Here is a 22691-nt window from a genome sequence, read left to right as displayed (position 1 = left end):
TTACATGGTATTGACCAATTAACATCCAGGACCATGCCTATCCATTTAATAGAAGTATATTTAACATCCTAAACTGAATCGTAATTGAAATAGGCATAGGCATAATACAAATTAGTTTGTTTATGATGAATGCATAAATGTGTATTTAGTTTGTATATTTCACGAACTTTGTCCCTTAACAATGTCACGTTCGATGTGGTGCGATCTGTGGTCTTCTTTTACATCAAGACTCCTCTGAGGGTGAACGAGGCGGGGCTAGAGGAACTGATCCCAACCACATGGTGGCCAACACGCTTCGACAAAGAGGTGAGAGACGCCATCTGCGTTTTGGTTGATTGGATCACAGGTGTACGACGCTAAAATTTTTATTGCATTTTTCTTGAATTTTGTGTTTAAGAAAAATTTTCAATATTTTTTGCTTACCCCATTGTCAGATTTTTTTGCTTGTTTTATGCAAAAAATCACTTACATTTGATATTTTTGGTCTAAAAGCTAGACTTATTTTCTTGGGTAATTTTGCTCATCAAGAAAAAGCATCTTAATTTAAGAATTTTTTGATATTTTTACTGAAAACAAGACAAAAATACTAAGAATTATTTTTCTTGAAAATAATTTTTTTGCAGTGTGATCAATGGTCATGGGTTTGATTTCCAAGGAACACACATAGTGGTCAAATATACAGTTGAATACACTCATTATTTAAATAAAAAAATGAGAATGTAAATGCAGTTTGTAATGTTATCTTTAATAATACTCAAGTCTTAAAAGTAATAGCTTTAAAGCATTATTATTATTATTATTATTTTTAGGCTTTGTGTTTGATTTTCACTATAACTGTGATATAAGCCTTGAGTGTCTTATTGATCTTATAAAGTCTCAGACCTCTTGTGTAAATTACAGATGAATAATTCTTCTTCGTTTCTTTCAGGGTAAAGATGAGAGAGATACACGAGAAGAGACATCTGAGGAGAGGCTGAGACGGCGGGCGTACGAGCGAGGCTGTCACAGGCTAAAGAAAAGGATTGAGGGTACACATTAAACATACATATCAGATCTAACACTGTGACACTCAACTGAACCCGTGTGTGTGCATGTGTTTGTGTGTAGTTGTGGAGGAGCTACAAGTTCAGATTCTCAGACTGATGTTAAACAACAAGGACAAAGGAACGGAAACGGTATGTTGATTTCTCTTATGTGTCTGATCACTTTAATCCTAGACAAGTTGTTACAGACTTAGTAAAAATGTCTATGCTCTGCTGAACACAAAGGAAGATATTTATACAGGTCTCTACTTGAGCGTGAGAAAATGATGACAGAATTTAAATTTAACTTTTAAGTAAAAACATGTCAACAGTTTATCTTTAGCTATATACTAAATGCTGTAGTTGATCATTTATGCTAATGCGAGTTATAGCGCCCCTTGTGGAATCGCTAAGAATTGAACGTCCGCCTAGTGTGCAATATAAATGAAAGTGCTTTTCAGAACGCAGCTATGTGTGAAATCAAGCTTGTGTAACTAAAGTTTTTGCATTGAAATAATTCAGTAGATCATGCTTTACGCATTAATAGTTCACTCCAAAATCAAAATTTGAACATATGAAGAGTTCGGTTCCAAAACGCAATAAATCCAATTTGACTGATTTCGGTTAAAATGTGTTTTCTGTAACAAGAAAGTGACAAGATGTAAACCAAATTTTTCTGGTACAAACGTTAACATAGCATCTTTAGGTTATAATAACATAAAAATTCAAATCCATAATTTGACTTTTATAGATTTATTATTAAAACAGATTTTTTCAACAAAATGCTATAAATCTATTGAATCAATATATAAATGTGCATTCATCTTTGCCATGTTATATTCATTTAGTTGAATAGAGGTATACACTGATTAAAAAAATAAGCATTCATCAAAACACTTACTTTGTCGTATTAAGAACACTGTCATTGCAGTTGTCATCTTTGGGGCGTCGTCCCTGAACTTTTTTGACAGAGATCAGCTGTAAAATGTTTTGGTCCTGCTCAATTTTCGTTGACTAATGCTGCGTTCACACCAGCCGCGGTAGAGGCGTTAAGCGCAAGTTATTTCAATGTTAAGTCAATGTAAAGACGCGTTGACGCGCATCTGGAGGTCTCGCGGCGTGAATGAGGCGTTTAGTGTGGCATGGTAGACGCCATTCCGCCTTTTTCGCGCGTCTTGCGTGAATTGAGCGTTGCCATGGCAAACGTGCGAGTTGAAAAATGTGAACTTTTTTGGAAAAACGTGCCGCGTTAACCATTCAGGAGCTTGCTCTAGTAGTGACGTGATTACAGAAAGCGAGCGCAGATGCAGAAGCCCCTCCCATGACGTGAATTTCGCCTCAAACGCGGCTGGTGTGAACCCACGGTTGGAGTAAAATAATTGAAAGTTTTTTATAAGATCCCCTGGATGCAATGTGTTAGCATGACAGAAGCTTGATGCTGTCGTATAAGAACAAGCAACAGTCAGCATTTTTCCACCTCCCACGTGTCTCTCACATAAATTATTAGATTTTGATGGCTTACGTTTCTTCGCCGCCACAGAAAACCACCACATGTTTATCAATGCCATCAAAGTATTATTTTGTTTTTTTTTGTTTGTTGATCACAAAGTTTGCATCACTTTGGCCTCGGGAGCAGTAAAATTGAAGGAAGTTTAAGTGAGAGGGGTGTAGTCAAGAGTGATGATGTTGCTGCGGGCCGAGGTCAAACGTGCTTTTCCACCATACAATATAGTTCTCATTTTTATCCACTTAAAAAATCCCCACGTTTTATTTTGTGCCACCATACTTACTCGTGTAACTACTCATGTATCAGTCTTTTAATAAGGAAAACATGGAAGTGTTTGGTGTCTTCTAAATTAATCCCTGTTTGGATCCTAAGGAATGAATGGGGCTAGGCTAAATGCTAGCACATTCACGACGCGCTGTACCAAGATTAAGTGCACGCATTGAAAAAAGATAGATATTTATTTATTCATTTGTCTAAGTTAAGGTAAGAACATAGTAAACTTTTGAAAAACAGTAGTGTTTTCTTTTAAGATACAATTTTGATTTTGAAGTGTAAACTATTCCTTTAAAGTTGTTTGTGTGCTATATTATCTGTCTCATACGGATTTCTCTTTTCACAGGGGGAAGCTTCCCGATACATTTTCCTAAACAAATTCCGCAAGTTTCTGCAAGAGAACGCCAGCAATCGAGGGGTACAAGAAGCTTACTGATTTTTCATTTCAGTCAGATCACCCTAAAGTCCTTTACGTTACTCGTGCCAGGGCTTCGTTGAAAGCTTCTTGTCCAAGCGATTGACGAATTTGTTTAAAGCTCCCATAACGCACGCTGTTTCTGCTTATCTCATGTTAATCTTGAGTACCTATAGAGTAGTATTGCATACTTCATATATCCTTTAGTTATATGTAGGAGTCTGTAGTTTTATTAGATTTATAAAAACAAATACACACGTACAACTCTGCTGCTACCCCGAATAAACAAACTATATCCATTGTTTCCATAAGGCTGGGTTCATTGGAAAACTGAACAAGCTCACAAACAACAACAACACCACTACTTTACTTTCATTGACGTTAATTTCTTGTCAGCTCTTCTGTGTGCATGCGCTGTTCTGGTTAAAGTGCCCATATAAGGACTTCCACTTCCTACTGGGGGGGTTCGGTTACACAACAGATTCAGAATTTGAAAACTTTCCAAAACTTGTAGGAAAAAGGAGTGTGTATGGCACAGAAATACGCTTTTTTGACACTTTGCCTATGTTTAGCATGAGGAAGCAAACTCTTTAACTGTGATAATAAGTCAGAATGCATAAAATACAGTTAGACCTGCCCTTTAACATGAGCTCGAGACATTTTATGCGAATTTATAATAGGTCGAGATGTCACACTGATAGCCTCCAGACTCATTTAAGCTTGGAAAACAACCAGTTTGACCTTTTGCCATGTTGAACCCTTTATTTTTAATTAAAGCGATGTGATATACAGGGACATATGTTTAATATTTGCCTCAACTATATTGCAGTGTTTTGTGTGTTTGTATTTACAGAACCCCACAGTTTTATGTCCTCCTGAATACATGGTGTGCTTTCTACACCGGTTGATCACGGCCATCAGGAGCTACTGGGATGAAGGGAGGATAAAATGTCCTGGATCCATCAGCAGTGAAGGTAGACAACACAAACACACACAGGTCTGTTACGCCGACCACAAGAAGTAACTGATCTTAAGTTCAACTAACAATATTTTAGCTGATTTATATTGACTGTTGGAATACACTGACAATTAATAAACATTAATAATGTTGTCAGAAAGCTTTTAGGAATGAGGCCGCATCCTTCTGCGTTTTAATATTTGGCCACAAATGTGGATACCATTATCATTGACTCTAAAGTGCTTTTGTCCTTGACTTCATAATATACACTCACCTAAGGGATTATTAGGAACACCTGTTCAATTTGGTGTGATGTTGTGGGGGATGTTTTCTTGGCACACTTTAGGCCCCTTAGTGCCAATTGGGCATCGTTTATATGCCACGGCCTACCTGAGCATTGTTTCTGACCATGTCCTGTCCATCCCTTTATGACCACCATGCATCTTTGGGATGTGGTGGAATGGGAGCTTCGTGCCCTGGATGTGCATCCCACAAATTTTCATTAACTGCAAGATGCTATCCTATCAATATGGGCCAACATTTCTAAAGAATGCTTTTAGTACCTTGTTGAATCAATGCCACATAGAATTAAGGCAGTTCTGAAGGCGAAAGGCGGTCAAACACAGTATTAGTAAGGTGTTCCTAATAATCCTTTAAGTGAGTGTACATGCTATGGACAACAAACTTTGTAAACTTTTTTGTGTGTGTCCATCAGACGCCTATGTTCCCCCTCAGCTGTTTTACAACGGGAAGGTGGATTACTTTGATCTTCAGAGGCTCGGTGGACTTCTTTCGCATTTGAAGAAAACACTCAAAGGTTAGTTCAAAAGAAATAAAACCTTGTTTTATTAAATTATGATGTGTGATGTTTGGCTGAGGCCACCAGAGGGAGCAGAAAGTCAATTTTGTTTTTAAGCAGTTTGCTCTGTCGGTAAACTTAATCAGAAAAGAAAAAATGTACTTTTAAGATAAAAAACAAAATGTATACAGTTTTTATTATTTATTTTTATATGATAAAAAACAAAATGTATACAGTTTTTATTATTTATTTTTATATGATAAAAAACAAAATGTATACAGTTTTTATTATTTATTTTTATATGATAAGAGACGAAATGTATACAGTTTTTATTATTTATTTTTATATGATAAGAGACAAAATGCATACAGTTTTTATTATTTATTTTTATATGATAAGAGACAAAATGCATACAGTTTTTATTATTTATATTTATATGAAAAGAGACAAAATGTATACCGTTTTTAATATTTATTTTTATAATGTTTTTTGTTGTATTCAGTGTTTGCAAACATTTTTCAGAAACATTTATTCTCATTTATGTTGTTTTTCTTAGTTGTAAAATCAGGTGTGCTTTCTCATATTGATGTGCTTATTATATTTGTTTTGTTTTGAAACTTCTTTTTGTTATTGATCTAACCAAAGGTGGCAGGCAAACAGTATGGATTGACCAATGTAGCAAATTCGTTTTAGATTAAGACTGAATGCTTTGTACACAACCTAAGGGCACTTTTTTCAGTTTTTAAATTTGCTTTCGACTTTGCTATTAACCTAAAAAAAATAAGCCTATTCTGGTACTTTGATTTGTGGCATTATTAAAGTTTTTGATATGATGGGATGAGATGGAGGCTGGCTACGTTTAGAAGGACTTTGATGCAGATAGACATTGATTTCCTTCAAGGCAGCGCCACGTCCCGCAAAATTATTGACGAACAGTGGGGAGTACGAGAGCGAGCGAAGAGAAAAAGGGGATTTTTCCTTTAATATGTGATGATATTTGTGGCTAGATTACCCAGAATGCACTGAGGCATGTTATTTCACAATTCGTTCACCTCATAATGTGTTCATCAATAAAAGGCCACCAGTAATGTTATGCTTTCCGGCCACACTTTGGACATGCAGTTTTTAATGAACTATATTCACTCATCCCAAACTGAAACGTTGGATACAGGATGGATAATATGCAAATTAGAAATCACCCAGGAATTCACATGTGAATAGCGTTTGGCAATTATTTTTGCACGTCTGTGATGTGTTTTCATTGGTGGCGAGGCAGTCCTGTCACGCATCACTTGGTTGGACTGTGGTTTGCTTTATTCTAATTCTGTCTTTTGTTTCCTAAAAACTCATCTTTACTCTGCGTTTCTCTTCTCGGTTCTTCTTTGATTAAACACTAATGATTGCTGCGTCCTTTCTCCAGTTATATTCAATCACCTCACTGCTCATTGTCCCAAAAACATCTTCACAAAACTGATTTTCCTTGTGGGTAAACTTCAACTCGCATTAGTGAAGAGTGCCCAATCTGTATTTTGTAAACTGTGCCAACTTGTATATGACAGGCTTCAGTTTTGACCATCATATCTTGAGGTATTTGTGGGCTGCTTCCAACTTCAAAGCTTGTTACCCATCTCCACAAAATTGATTTATAGGTTATTAAGCTCCACCTAAAAGCTTGGCACATTATATAATTGTGTCTCTCTATTGTTGAGTTTGGTCTTTAAACCTTACAAAATGTTCATATCCACTGAATATGACATGACCTATCATCTAGGTTTCTTTTCTAGTTATTTTTTATTAAAAAGGCACCTATTACAGTGCTAAAAACAACGTTATTTTGTGTATTTGGAATAATACAATTTGATTGCATGGTTTAAAGGATTAGTCAATTTTCTTAAAAACAAAATCCAGATAATTTACTCACCACCATGTCGTCTAAAATGTTTTTCTTTGTTCAGTCAAGAAGAAAGTATGTTTTTTGAGGAAAACATTCCAGGATTTTTCTCACTTTAATGGACTTTAATGGACTCCAACACGAAACAGTTTTAATGCAGTTTAAATAGCAGTTTCAAAGGACCCTAACGATCCCAAACGAGGCAAAAGGGTCTTATCTAGCGAAACGATTGTCATTTTTGACAAAAAAATTAAAATATGCACTTTTAAATCACAACTTCTCGTCTATCTCCGGTCCTGTGATGAGGCAGCGCAGCCTCACTTAATACATCATCACGTCAAGAGGTCACGGATGACATATGCGAAACTTCGCCCCAGTGTTTACAAGTGTGGAGAAAGAGGACAGTTCTGAAGTTGTTGTATGTCTAATGATACAAATTAATGTCTTCGTGTCAGTTTATTGTTTAAATTGGTCTGCAAATGTGTGTTTAATATATGTAACACATCACCTTTCAACGGCATTACGAGATAGGCGAGAAGTTGTGGGTTAAAAGTGCATATTTTTTTATTTTTCTTGTCAATAATGACAATCGTTTCGCTAGATAAGACCCTTATGCCTCATTTGGGATCGTTTAGAGTCCTTTGAAACTGCAATTTTAACTGCATTAAAACTGTTAAGTGTTGGGGTCCATTAAAGTCCAAATGAGAAAAATCCTGGAAAGTTTTCCTCAAAAAACATAATTTATTCTCGACTGAACCAAGAAAGACATCAACATTTTGGATGACATGGTGGTGAGTAAATTATCTGGATTTTTTTTAAGACAATGGACTAATCCTTTAAGCTTCAAAAAACTTATTTTCCACATATCGTACAATATTGTTGCTCCTCTATGCCCCGCCTCCCTAAAACGTGTTGATTTTGTACAAATTTGTTCATCGTTCTGAAAAGCGCAGGGTCCTCCGAATGGCCAGCTTACCAGTACGTTGTGATTCGCCTGAATACCTCTTGACGTCAGCCGGAAATGTGACGCTCCTTAGCGTGTTTTGAAGATTAGCTCACAATTCAATACTGACAGGAGTTAATATAATCTTTACTATCTTATCAATACGAGCCAAATCTGATATAGTAAATGCAGATGACCAAGCTGATCGATCAACTTTACCTTGAGCAGAACGGCTTGAGCAGAACGTAACAGATTGGTAAGGTAAAGATACTAAAACATTAAAACCATGTCTGCATTAGTGATTGTAGTAACAACAAACAACAAGTTCTGTATAGACCATTTCAAATGATGTAAACAACACTGGTCCAGAAACACTTCCTGTTACAGTTTGTGACAGTTATTTTTTTATTTCACATATATCATTATCTTTAAGATGTTTGTTTAACTTCAGTTAATTCAGGTTTATATGTTCTTCAGGTTTAAGGTTTATTTTATCCCAACGTTTATCTAGTGTTAAAAAACGGAAACAGGAAGTGCTTCTGGACCAGTGTTGTTTACATCTTTTGAAATGGTCTATGGCACACAACTCGTGTTTGAGTCATTGTTTGGTCAGTAGTAAATTCTTTAAATATGAAAAAAACAGAAGCGGGCGGAATTATAATAATGATTGTCGTGTCCACATCGGGTGTGCCTCATACAACTGCTGGCTCTTTAATCGCCCCCTGGTGGTTGGCTGCAGTACAAGTCATAAACCCCGCCCTCTCCATGCAAAAGAATGGGACTCGGCTCTAAATAACAAAATTATTTACACTTCCAATAAAGTTTTCCGAAAGATGGTTTTAGTTCTTTAAGGTAGTTGTTATCATGCTGATATATGTTCAATTGTTCATTTTTGTGATAAGTTTAATTTTAACTAGAAATTTGATGCTATAGAAACAGAGCTTGTCATTATGAACAGAGCGCACGTGAGCGCTTGGGCGGATGTTTGGAACGCTGCTCCGCCTCTCGCTCCACAGATGATTCCTTCTGCGAATGCCCTGGTTCCAAACTGACGCTTTTACGTAACATGGCAGCGCCCATGGTTGGACAGATTTGGCTTCGATTCATTACAATTGAAGGAAGCGATGTTGCGTCGTCCATCTTTTTTTTACAGTCTATGGCAGTGGTTCTCAATTCCAGTCCTCGGCCCCCCAGAACATTTTAGATTTCTCCATATATAAAAACACCTGATTCAGTGTTAATTAAGGAGCCTGATGAGTGAAATCAGGTGTTTCATATAAGGAGACATCTAAATTATTCTGGGAGGGGGTCCCGAAGACTGGAATTGAGAACCACTGGTCTATGGTCTACATCAACTGGCACAGGAAGTAAACGGTTGCCTTAGCGGCCGGCGCATGTTTTCAGTTGTTTCCAATGGAAGCTATGCGTTTTTCCGCACTGAAAACCGCCGCTCAGCGTTTTTCCGCGCTCGGTGCTGAGCGTCGAGAGTTGAAAGAGATTCAACTTTGGGTGATAAGCTCCGCTCGTCAATGTCAGTTCTCAAACGGCTGTCCAATCACAGTGGAGGAGGGGCGGACATTACCACAGCAACCAACCGGCTCACAGCTGAAGTATCAGAGCTACCAAAGCGCTTAGTTAAAGAAACGCTGGCATTCGGCGTTCTCCAGGCGTTTTTAGTTTTGGTGTGCACAACCCCTTACTCTGGGTTCACACCTGCCACGTTTGAGGCGTCAAATTCGCATGTACTGCGTCTAGTTTGCCGCCTGGAAATTTTGAGTTTACTCGCCTTGCGTGTGAAATTCTAGTCATTGGAGGGGCTTCTGCGACTCCGCTCGCTTTCTGTAATCACGTCGCTACTAGAGCAAGCTCCTGATTGGTTAATACGGTGTGTTTTTCCGCCAAAGATCAAATTTTTCAACTCGCGCGATTCCGTCTCATGATGGTGCGAATTGAGCGTTGCATTTTACTAGGCTAAATGCTAAACGTGTCAACACGTCTTCACATTGACTTTACATTGAAATCACATGTGTTTTGATGCCTCTGCCGCAGCTGGTCTGAACGCAGCATTAAATCCATGTGTTTATTGTGGTCTAAGAAAAGAGATTTCACGGCATCGTTAAAGGAACAGTATGTAAGAAATGTATATCAATGAATCATAAAATGGCCCTGATATGTCACTAGACATTAAGAAATCATTTTCATTTCAAATACTTATATCACTGATAACAGTGGTCCGGCCAGGATATTGTCGTTTAAAAAGTGGAGTTGCAGCCCTCAACTGATGTTTATGTTGTCATTTTGTGTATTGGCCACCAATTGTGTGATTGCAGTACCAAATTTAGCCACAAGTTTTGTGATTGCAATACCAGTTTTGGCCACAATCCTACATACTGTTTCTTTAACTTTGGGATTTGTACCTTTTGCATATCGTTAACGTACTAATACACACCAAAGAAATGAAAAATTGTGATTCGGATAATTGGTGCTCTTTAAATACTTTTTAGTGTTGCTCACATTATTTTTGGAATATTTACTATATTGTATATTTAATGCGGTTAAGGGATAGTTTGGCCAAAAATGATATTAAACCCATGATTTACTCACCCTCGAGCCGTCCAACATGCCTAAGTCCATCATTTCAGACAAACGCATTTTCAGTTATTTTAGAAAATGTCCTAGATCTTTCAGTTTATAAAATATGAAAATATGGTGTCCACCTCCTTCAAGTCCAAAAAACGTGCATCCATCCTACACAAAAGTAATCCAATCGGCTCCAGGGGAATAAACTAAGGCCTTCTGAGGGTAATCTGTGCGGTTTTGTCATAGATATATCAATATTTAAAACCTTATAAACTACAATAATTGGCAAAATAAAGTTACCTCATATTGATATTTTAATTTACATTAATACATCAGATTAGACATTTGACTGATGCAAAATCAGCATAGAGATTTGGGCGTGGAGTTTTGCCTTTTGGACATTAAAGCAGCTTTGGTGAAGGTCTGCTCTGACTGATAAGTAAATCAACCAAGTTTGTCCATCATAAAAATTGAAAGTTGATGTCTCTGCATTTCTCAACAATCAATAAGATGATGACTTTAAAACCCCTGAGGTGTTGAGACTAGAAATCAGCAATTACACCTTAAAGGTGCAGTGTGTAAATTTTAGCGGCATCTAGTGGTGAGGTTACGAATTGCAACCAACGGATTATTCCACTGCTCACCCCTCTCTTTTGAAACGCATAGAAAAGCTACGGTAGCCACCATCAGCCAAACATGTCATTGTCGGAGACAACTTAGTAAAAAAATTGTCCGTTAAGGGCTTCTGTAGGAAAATGGCTGCACAAAATGGCGACTTCCATGTATGGGGACCCTCGGTGTATGTAGATAAAAAGGTCTCGTTCTAAGGTAATAAACACATAACGGTTCATTATGTAAGGTCTTTATACACGCCTGATAATATAGTTTTGTATAATATTTTGCATTTTGTCAAGAGATCCTTCTAAAAATTACACACTGCACCTTTAACAACCACTTGGCAATTCCCTATCGTGTTGGGCGATATGCCCCATTATATGCATCCGGCAATTTGCGCTTTTACAAGCTCTCTGCGCAAACCAAAGCCCTCTCATGCGAGGAAAAGCACACAATGCGCATGTTAATGTGAAACTATGATAACTATCGCCAACCATGAAAGCCCGCAATCAGCCATATGTCTGCCTGTCGTCGATAGGCACAACCCTAGTGCCCTAGCAACCACCAGAAACACCTTAACAACTGTATAGCAATGCACTTACCGTAAACCAGCTTAGCAACTGCACAGGATCGCCTTGGCAACCACCCACAGCATCTTATCATCATGATAGTAATTTTTTGATGCTCGGTTTCATCACCATTTACCTTTTGATTGATTTAAGTCACATTTAAAACATATTTGACTAATCATTTATGATAATCACACCGTAAATCATTCTGAATGGCAACACTTTTGATATCTGTTAAAATCTCATCAGTCAATATGGCATTTCTGGAGCACTTTAGCCAACTTCACTAAAGCTATTTCAGCATTTATCTTCACTAGACAATTTCCATTTCAAGCTAAATGGATGGCCTTGGTGCTCTCTATCCAACCTATTTCTGTAGCGAGTCCATCTAATGGCTTCAAGGTCACTACAGTAGTAAAAAAAAGTATGTTTTTACAAAGCCATTCCTCATCTTTGAACAGCCAGAGATGGACAACTCAGACATACGCATACATACATGTAATGCTAAGTTTATTTTTCCTTATTTCTCCAAGGTTGATTTGTAGTTTGATTTAGTGAATTGTGATTAATACACTGAGTTACTAAAGCAATAAACCCCAAGAAGCAGTGGGTTACCAGTGCATTTTATAACAGCTAAGGGGCGTTGTTAGGCACGACGCGAAGCGGAGTTATAAAATGCACTGGTAACCCAACGCTTCGCGGGGTTCACTGCGTTTATAAAACGGTTACTTCATATGCATAACGTTAGCGGGATTTTATAAAATAAAACACAAATAAGTTGTAATTATATTAGTACAAATATTAGTCTTCCGCCAAACAAAGTAGTTCCTCAGAATCAAGTGTGACTAAAACAGAGCGCAGTTCACAAACAACACAGATGCAGCAAAGGCGCAATGAAAATATGATTAAAGACTGTGGTGTTTATTTTTATATATCAACATTCATCTAAAATATACATTAACATTTATATAGTGCAACTGTTGAAGTGATGATCAAATATGCTTGGAAGCATGATTAACTCTTTACCCGTCAGCGTTTTTTTTTAAGTTGCCACCCAGTTTTAGTTGAATGCCTTACAGAAAAATTATCTTCTTTAAATAAACATAAAATATCAAATGAAAGAACAGTCCATCCGCTTTCCAACAACATCAAAAAGTGTTTCATCCTACCTTAATTTGTTCTCTTATCAGTTATCACCTCTCAAATTTTCAGCTAAATGCGGAGATTATTCCATTTTTGTGAAGAACTTTGTAAGAGATCAGATTCAGAGCCTGATCAAAACACACGTCACGCTAAATCCACCACAACGCTGTTGTGTCGAGTGAATGCCTCAGTGTTTAAGTTGGGTAAGATTGCCATCTTGTGGATAATAGCGGAAATATCAATAAGACAAAAAAAAAACTCAGAGAACGTTTTCTCTTTATTGAAATTTTTTATTTATTGACATTTATCTGGATATCGCCATAATTGTGCAAAGGTAGAAAAATAAAAAAATGATTAAAGACTGTGGTGTTTATTTTCATAAATCAGTACGCAGCAACAGTGGCGCAGTGATACTTGTGATGCGGTCTGAACCGTGGGTTTACCGGGGGATTTTATCACAGCTTAGAACGCGTTTCAACCAATCAGAATGAAGAACCAGAACGAGCCGTTTTATAAAGGTTCTTTTACATCCAGTAAAAAAATCCTCTTTTACAATTTTTTCAGTGTCTTTAAAAGCATGTTTGAGACATGAGTTTTATTGTATTAGGTTTGTCACGGTATCAGATTTTCACCACACTGCTTGTTTAAATTATTTATATCTCAAGTCTTCCTTAGGTTGAATTTTATTATAAAAAGACATATACACTAGAGGTCTTCTCAAATTTCGATCGACCCGAAATGACTTGTATCACTTTATACCCGAACCCGACTTTTATAAATATATATTTTTTTAAAGAAAGACCTGACCTGAGACAAACCCAAGAAAATTAGACCGGAGTCCGACTCTGTGGCAATTTGTTTAAATTGCCGAATGTAAACAGAGAAAAACCCCGGTGGTCTCGCAACCAGTTTGGCCCGCTGCTCCATTTATTTTCCTTTGTTATCCGATGATGACACCACGGTCACCGCTAAAATGTGGTCTGGCTCAATAAAAATTATCCTAAAACTCGATGCTCACACACGAGATAGTTCGGGTCTTCTCGGGTCCGTTCTGCAAAAACACAATTATTTTAAATTACCCGTGACCAAATGCCACTAACAGTACAGGCACATAGTCCGAGGCACACTTGAAACCTTTAGACCCGAACCCGCTCGGATCTCGGGCCGGACCTCTGGATTTCGGATCTAAGGTCTCGTACATTTCCGTAAATTACTGAACTGTGTGTGTACAGAACAGGATTAAGCATCAAAAGGTGAAGTGACAACCGAATTAATATGCAGTGTGTACGGGACCTTACTGAACTGTGTGTGTACAGAACAGGATTAAGCATTAAAGGTGAAGTTACAACCGAATTAATATACAGTGTGTACGGGACCTAAGTGGACTTGTGGAGGCCTCTAAGGTCCTGTACACACTGCATATTAATTCGGTTGTCACTTCACCTTTTAATGCTTAATCCTGTTCTGTACACACACAGTTCAGTAATTTACGGGACTCACAACCGCATTCTACAACCAAATTAACTCCCGCAAAATGCAGGTAGTGACAACCGAATTTACAAAAACTCTGCACAGTGTGTACATAACCGAACTGAACTAGTAGTTAATCAAGTGTTTAAACGTTCATCATAAACAGGACAGGTCTCTCTTCTGAAAAAATAAATGCTTAGAAGGGGGAAAAGTCTTCTTTATCCGTGATTCAGAAGCGTTTGCTGACTAGTGTTGCCAGATCTTGCACTAAAAAACGGTGGACAAGAAAAATCCAATAATAAACCGAAATAAATCTAAATGCTTTACCTCAAAGATCAAAATATTGGGGCCGGCACCCTCACACTTTATTAAAATCAAAAACTTGATCGCTCATGAGCCAAAAGCCATAAACGGTTAAGCGCCAAAACGGTATTTACGTACAAAAAAGACGAGGACCTGGCAACACTGCAAAACACGCTCCGTGCTGTGAAGCAGCCTCACAAAAGCGTAAAATACACGACGCCAAGATGGAGGTTTATTGCAAAACACAATGCTTTATTATTTTGGTCAAAGCTGTGAGTGATAAGCACGCGAGACGGCAGAACGTTGCTATGGTTATATCTGTGTCAATCATCACATTTTCGGGAGTGAGTCTTGTTCCGTACAGACATGAAACGAACATTTAGGGGATTCACTCACGCATTTTAATGCGGTTGTCACTCCCGAAAGTTTGCAGTGTGTACGAGACCTAATATACACTGCATGTTATAGGTACACTGCAAAAAATTATTTTCAAGAAAAAAAATTCGTAGTATTTTTGTCTTGTTTCTAGTAAAAATATCTAAAAATTCTTAAATTAAGATGCTTTTTCTTCATGAGCAAAACGACCCAAGAAAATAAGTCTAGTTTTTAGACTAAAAATATCAAATTGAAGTGATTTTGTGCATAAAACAAGCTAAAAAAACTGTCAATGGGGTAAGAAAATGTTTCTTGAATTTGTCTTGAATTTAGTGTTTAAGAAAAATTTTCACGATTTTTTTTGCTTACCCCATTGGCAGATTTTTCTGCTTGTTTTATGAACAAAATCACTTAAAGTTGATATATTTGGTATAAAAACTAGACTTATTTTCTTGGGTCGTTTTGCTCATTAAGAAAAAACATCTTAATTTAAGAATTTTTAGATATTTTTTCTGAAAACAAGACAAAAATACTAAGAACATTTTCAAAAAATGATTTTCAAAAAAAAAAATTTCTTAGTATTTTTGTCTTGTTTCCAGTAAAAATATCTAAAAATTCTTAAATTAAGATGCTTTTTCTTGATGAGCAAAACGACCCAAGAAAATACGTCTAGTTTTTAGACCAAAAATATCAAATTTAAGTGATTTTGTGCATAAAACAAGCTGCCAATGGGGTAAGCAAAAAATCTTGAAAATTTTTCTTAAACAGTAAATTCAAGAAAAATTCTAGATAAATTTGCTTACCCCATTGGCAGATTTTTTGCTTGTTTTATGCACAAAATCACTTAAATTGGATATTTTAGGATAGGGGTCCCTTGCTAAAGGTTCATCATAAGGGTCCCTGTCATCAAAAAGTTTGAAAACCCCTGGTCTAGTACACGGACAACAATGTGATCGAAAATTATGTGGACAACACAAAATTATATACAGTATAACTTCATCAATAGTAAATAACTTCTCAAAAAGGTTTTGTTCATGTATACTGTGATTTAACATTATATAAATACTTATATTTATTCATATCACAATTATTCCTAATAACAGTATTTCTGAGATACCACAAAATTATAAAATAAAATATTATTCAATTGTGTGTAAAAAATTCGTTTTAGATTAAGGTGTCTTTCATAATTAAAGAAACGCCCACTTACTATATATCAACTCCTCCATTTTCGTAATAAGTGTTCAGGGTACAAATCCATATAGCTCTGATAACTTTAAGATTTATGAATGTGATTTAGTTGATGTTTATGGACACTTAGATTTATCTATGATTCACAGACGTGACTCTCGCAGGTTTTACCAAGATGTTATTTTTGCCTGACACGAAATTAATGAAACTATCTCTCGGGTCATCCGTCCTGTCCGACCTCTTGGTCTTAAATTATGAGTCATACCACTATAGGATAAATTAATCGATGTAATTTGCTCATCTGGAAATAATTATGTCTTATCTTTTAAAAAATCAGTTCGACTAGGTCAGCTCACCTTTAGATATCACATATATCCTTTCTGAATATTGTACGTCAGTGCCGTGGTAACAGTGCCTTACAGTAATTGTGTAAAAAACCATTTAAATGGACATAAAAGAGCAGAGCGTTTAGGTTAAATTGACAGATGACTATAGTTGCAAAGGTAGGATTGTTCAATAACGTCTGAAGGAGCCTAACTTAAATAATGTCCATATTCAGCACATTTCTCTATCGCTCACTGAAATGAACTGTCAAGGCCATAAATGTCTTTACCGTTTCTGAAGTTCAGCCTTTTCTTTTAATATTTTCTGAAGTAGCTGCTATTACCGATCCTTCTTTCTTACAAATACATCTCTGTCGGACACAAGTTAGATTGCTCTGGATATGTAGACGATTGGAGTGAAATGGAGCACATATGTCTCCTAAAGTCCTCTGGTGACTTGAAGCTTTGATTTTTATTACTCTTCTGTCCAGAAGAAGAAAAATGGGCATTAATAAATAATAAGACTGGAGTGTTCATGAGAAGTTAGAAGCTTGTCATTCGTTGAGTTAAAATTTGAGTCACTGATAGGAAACTTCTTTTTGGTTCGGACTTAATTTTCGTCCTTTTTACGGTGGTGTTGCCTCCTTAATTATAAATAAAGTTTTAAGTGTGTCGTATCTAGTGTCACTTAAAATAAAAATGATAAACAAGCTTTGTGAATATTTTCCCTTGCCTATTTTTCATATCATACAGTCAATCATACAGATAGCTCCGCCCCAAACTTGTGCTATTGGTTAAGTCAGTGTTGCTGTGTTGGGTGCTCAGACAAACAGATCAAATTTTTAATAGCATCACATTACTGTATTTCCACTTAACAAGCAAATTAATCTAAACGCTGCTTGCTTATATTTGTTTCTGCGTATTAACCTGAGATAAAATAAAAGCTTATGCAGTGTACCTTTAACCCTCATAAGCCCAGATTTTCCTGTTTACATTAGAGTTCCGTGGGGGTCAAAATGACCACAGAAAAATTAATTAAAAAAATTTATTACAAAAATATATATAGATTTTTAATTATATAAATAATATATCATTATTTTGTTTACTTCCCATCTATACATTTATGCTGTGTTTTGGGAGATATTAAGTACTTTTGTACTTGTTTACCACTAAATTCCTCTACACTATTAGCACATTTTTATTCACATGAATTATGATTTAAAATTGATCTAGATGTTATATGTATTCGGTTATCTGCTGGTGGAAAAAAACTAAAGAATTACAATTTAGGAAATAAATCATTTTGACCAGCAGATGCCCATAGAAACCCATTCATTTTACTGGATGTGGCCAACTGCCCACATCACTACTTTAGTGACACATTTTGTGATTTTATGTATATATAAACATTAGAGAGGACATTAAAACTAAATATTATTTCAAGTAGTAGAATTTTTTTGTAGTTTTGGATGCATTTTGAAATCTGGGTCTGTTTTTACAAAATGCCACAGAGATTTGACAGAATGTAAGTGTGTGTGTGTTTGTTTGTGCGTGTGTTTGTGTGTGACTTTGTTTTTCTATGTGCGTCTCTCTCTATGTGTGTGTAAGTATTACTGTGTCTTTGTGTGTGTGTGTGTGTGTGTGTGTGTGTGTGTGTGTGTGTGTGTCTGTGTGTGTGCGTGATTATTAGAGCCCACCACTTTACATCTTTGTTCCGCATCTGTGGCTGTTTTTTTGCCATTTTTTTGACAAATGAAAAGAATTTTTTTTTTTTGCATTTCCCATTAATTTTTAATTGGGGTCATTTTGGTAAAGGGCCTCTTTTGGTAAATTTTTTAACATATCTTCAGAACAACCCAGTTATTTTTAATGAATATTGACAGATAATCTAGAAAAGTCACAAAATCTTATTCCACTGAGATGAAGGGAACCATTTCTTTTTAACTAATGAAAAGTGGCCTGGGGGTCATTTTGACCCCAAGGGACTTGTAAGGGTTAAGCGGATAAAAAAAGTACTTTGTTTTCATAATTTTTAGATGACTTGGCCGCAAAGGCCAACATCATCATAGACCCGGCGGAGATCCAAGCCACCTCCATGGATGACCTGGATGAAGATGAGGAGTCGGGAGCTGCACAGGTACATGCTGCTTGGATTAAATTGTATGGCGTATTGTAAGTACTTGCCTTTTGCCTTGCATACAGCAAAAGCGTATCTTATGTAGGCATATAATATTCGTAATTTACTGTACAATGTCACCATTTGATAGCCCTCATGTATTTTTTGGGATGAACCAACATCCTTTAGGTTTAGGGGTATTGAGTCTAGATATACAGTAGGCCTACTGTGCAAAAGACTTAGGCCACCACAATAAGATTTTTCTCAGTCTCTTTAATACAATAAATCCAGAAAATACAGGAAATTTTTATATAGTATTAAAAACTGTATAAAAATATAAACTGATGTGTCAAGTTTTTAGAGTAAACACCCCTTCAACTTGAGCAATAGCAGGAAACTGCAGGATCTCTTAAACCTAAATTAAATTAAATCCTAATTTCTAATTTTAAAGAAATGAGTCTTTTTACTTCATTCGGCTTAAAAACGCTCAAGATGTGTTTAGTGCCAAGAGAGGTCACATTAAACACAGACAATGCCTAAAGAAGACATTTAGTCCCGAAAATGTGATTTTTAATTTTTGTTGCATATTTCCTGTATTTTCTGTTTGTATTGGACTATAATAGATTGAAAATAAATATGGATGGACATTAAAACTTCTAAAACAACAAGTCTGGTGGTGGTGGCCTAAGACTTTTGCACAGTACTGTATGTGTGTTTCGGATCCACAGAGACCATCTGGCGCCATTGGTGGTGCAACGGCTCGTCCCAGCTGGTTGAGCTCCCCTACGCTGGGCCGGGCCAACCGGTTCTTCAGCACCACCACCGTCAGCCTCATGACCCCCCGACGACCACTCGCCCCACCTGAGAAGGTTAAAGTCCGGACGCTTGTAGTAGAACAAAGAACCGAGGAAGACATTGAGTCCAATGATTTACCTAACTCACATTTTAGGAGTTTAAGAGCAATAGAATTTTTATTTTTGCAAGATCTGCTGTTAAAGGCGGGGTGCATGATTTTTGAAAAACACTGTGGAAATGGGAGACGGGCCGAGTACCAAAACACACTTGTAGCCAATCAGCAGTAAGGGGCGTTTCTACTAACCGACATTGTTTCCTGTGTGGCGTATGTGTAGGGCGGGTCTATCAAAAGAAGATCATGCACCCCGCCTTTAAAGGGGTCATTGACTACATTTTTTTTTTTTGTGTATTTGGTGTAATGCAATGTGTTTAAAGCTCAAGCGTGGTGTGCTCTGATTGGCCAGCTATCCAGTGCGTTGTGATCAGTCGAATTCCATGTGACGGAAATGTTACGCCCCTTACCATATTTAGAAAATCAGCTCCCAAAGTACACGACATGGCAGGGGTGTCAACAATATTGCAGCGAGAAATAAAGTTAGGACTTTTTTCTTTGCATGTATAATTTGGGCGGTATTATGCAAATCTTCCCAAACAGTGACATAGCTATGTGGGGCGTGCTTGAATGAGGTGTTTTAGGAAGGCGTGAGCCTTTGTTTTTTGGGTTTGAGATTTTAAAGGCAGGGTGCGTGATTTTTGAAAAACACTGGGGAAATGGGAGACGGGCCGAGTACCAAAACACACTTGTAGGCAATCAGCAGTAAGGGGCGTGTCTACTAACCGACATTGTTTCCTGGGTTGCGTATGTGTGGGGCGGGTCTATCAAAAGAAGATCATGCAACCCGCCTTTAAAGGGGTCATTGACTAAATTTTTTTTTTGTGTGTGTGTGTATTTGGTGTAATGCAATGTGTTTAAAGCTCAAGCGTGGTGTGCTCTGATTGGCCAGCTATCCAGTGCGTTGTGATCAGTCGAATTCCATGTGACGGAAATGTTACGCCCCTTACCATATTTGGAAAATCAGCTCCCAAAGTACACGACATGGCAGCGGTGTCAACAATATTGCAGCGAGAATAAAAGTTAGGACTTTTTTCTTTGCATGTATAATTTGGGCGGTATTATGCAAATCTTCCCAAACAGTGACATAGCTATGTGGGGGCGTGCTTGAATGAGGCGTTTTAGGAAGGCGTGAGCCTTTGTTTTTTGGGTTTGAGATTTTAAAGGCAGGGTGCGTGATTTTTGAAAAACACTTTGGAAAAGGAAGACAGGCCAACTACCAAAACACACTTGTAGCCATTCAGCAGTACAGTAAGTGGCGTCTCTAATAACCGACATCATTGCCTGGGTTGCGTATGTGTGGGGCGGGTCTATCAAATGAAGGTCCAGATTCTATTGGGGTAGGGGCGTGTTTGTTTAGGTGATTTAAATTGTCACCATTGGCTTTCAGAGATCATGCACCCCGCGACTTTGTCAATTTTATATATGCACAAACAGATTTGAACACTCCATAGTGGAACATATAACACAGACAATAGCAGAAAAAAGTCTATAGGTTCACAGTAGTAGCTATTATTTCTCATAGACTACAATGTCAAAGTTATTATATGCAAGACTGATGCCCTATCACACAGCTTTACAGAAAATCATTTTCTTTTGCCATTGGTGTCTCAAAAAATATGTTTCCCACCTTGTTACCAAAATCATTATGAAGGAATATGATATTTCAGCTCAAACATCTCTTTTCTTCCCCCCCCCACCAATTCTCTCTCATCCCCATCTCCAGTTGAGGGAAGCCATAGTAACGACGGACTGTTGCTGGGGCGACCGTTAGATGAGACCGATCAGCCAATCGCGGAAAAGTCTCTTCTGGAAATTCTGGATGGAGTTGTGATGATGTATAATTTAAGTGTTCATCAGCAGCTCGGCAAGGTAAGAGATCAAAATACAGTACAGCTGCAACAACTAATCTAACTGTCGAAAATACGTTATTGTCATTATCGATTCGTTTGGTCTGTGACGTCACTTGCCCACTGTCCCATTGCAGTGTAGTTTTAAAAAAGAGAAAGTCACTTATGTTAAACAAAGAAATTAAACTTTTATTAACAAACAGTGCCCTTTTGTCTCATGTCTGTGCTGTCTGCTGTATAAACAAGGAACTTGCACTGGATGGTGCAGACACACCTCCATGCAGCTCATTCGTTGAATGCTATATTCATTATCCAATATTATCGACTATTCGATTAGATGTTGCAGCTGTAAAGCCTTCTTAAATGTGTATGTGAAAAGAATGACTAAAATATTACAAGTGAAAGGAAATGATGAGATGCACACAGTATGAATGCACACATAAATAAAGAATCTGTATTAGGATCAAAATGTGATATAGTAGATTTTTATTAAAAAAAAAAGTTCTAAATTATAGACAATTTGATCGTAAAACCCTATTACATCAGGTTTTTTCCTTGTGCAAATTCACTCATGGTTTCTCGTGCCGCCTCGTCTTGACCAACCTGCTCGGCATCTAAGAATGCACAGATAAGTCATGCTGCTTGTCGTGTTGTTTCAAGTGTGAGTCACGTCTGGGTTATATGTTGTCCTGACAGCAGCTGTATCTATGGTTTAGTCTTTTAAACGCGAGGATGAAGGAGTCATACATAAATGCGTGGCACTCACAGCTGTAAATGTATGTAATTCATTCTCTCTGTAAAGTGCTTGGCTTGACCTCTGTAGAAAAGGTTTCTGTTCCCTCTCTATTTTATAAAGTCAAATTTGCACTGTCAAATGCCTGTAAATATCTTTTAGTAGCTGTCTTTGTGGTTTCTTGTAATATTTTGGAATCTCAAGGAATATTTCAGGTTTTTTTCGATGTGTGATTGCTCTTAAAGGGACACTTTTTTTTGAAAAATGCTCATTTTCAAGCTCCCCTAGAGTAAAACGTGATTTTTACCGTTTTGGAATCCATTCAGTTGATCTTCGGGTCTGGAGGTACCACTTTTAGCATAGCTTAGCATAATCCATTGAATCTGATTAGACCATTAGCATCGCGCAAAAAAAAAACAGAGTTTCTTTTTTTTCCTATTTAAAACTACTCTTCTGTAGTTACATGTGTACGTACGTGTACGAAGACCAACTGAAAATTAAAAGTTGTGATTTTCTAGGCAGATATAGCTAGGACTATACTTTCATTCTGGCGTAATAATCAATGACTTTGCTGCCGTAAACATGGCTGCAGCAGGCGTAGTGATATTACGCACTGCCCGAAGATAGTCCCCTTGGTTACTTTTAATAGCAGGGGACTATTTTCAAGGGCGGTGTAATGTCATTGTGCCTGCTGAAGCCATGTTACGG

At 37.2% G+C, this 22691-nt stretch overlaps 1 protein-coding gene across 1 annotated transcript in view; it reads left to right on the top strand.

Moving 5' to 3' along the window:
- Window positions 1-22691, top strand: part of rnf123 (ring finger protein 123) — a 239019-nt gene that overhangs the window by 27646 nt on the left and 188682 nt on the right. Inside the window, exons 16-24 of the mRNA XM_073861959.1 lie at window positions 189-306; window positions 929-1028; window positions 1108-1175; window positions 3149-3220; window positions 4071-4191; window positions 4891-4992; window positions 18414-18514; window positions 19222-19413; window positions 21132-21272. Coding sequence (XP_073718060.1) covers window positions 189-306; window positions 929-1028; window positions 1108-1175; window positions 3149-3220; window positions 4071-4191; window positions 4891-4992; window positions 18414-18514; window positions 19222-19413; window positions 21132-21272 — 1015 coding nt within the window. The remainder of the gene's footprint in view (window positions 1-188; window positions 307-928; window positions 1029-1107; window positions 1176-3148; window positions 3221-4070; window positions 4192-4890; window positions 4993-18413; window positions 18515-19221; window positions 19414-21131; window positions 21273-22691) is intronic.

The sequence above is a fragment of the Misgurnus anguillicaudatus genome, chromosome 23 (genome assembly GCF_027580225.2).
Source record: "Misgurnus anguillicaudatus chromosome 23, ASM2758022v2, whole genome shotgun sequence".
NCBI classification, from domain to species: domain Eukaryota; kingdom Metazoa; phylum Chordata; class Actinopteri; order Cypriniformes; family Cobitidae; genus Misgurnus; species Misgurnus anguillicaudatus.
This window is presented reverse-complemented; position numbering and strand designations above follow the sequence as displayed.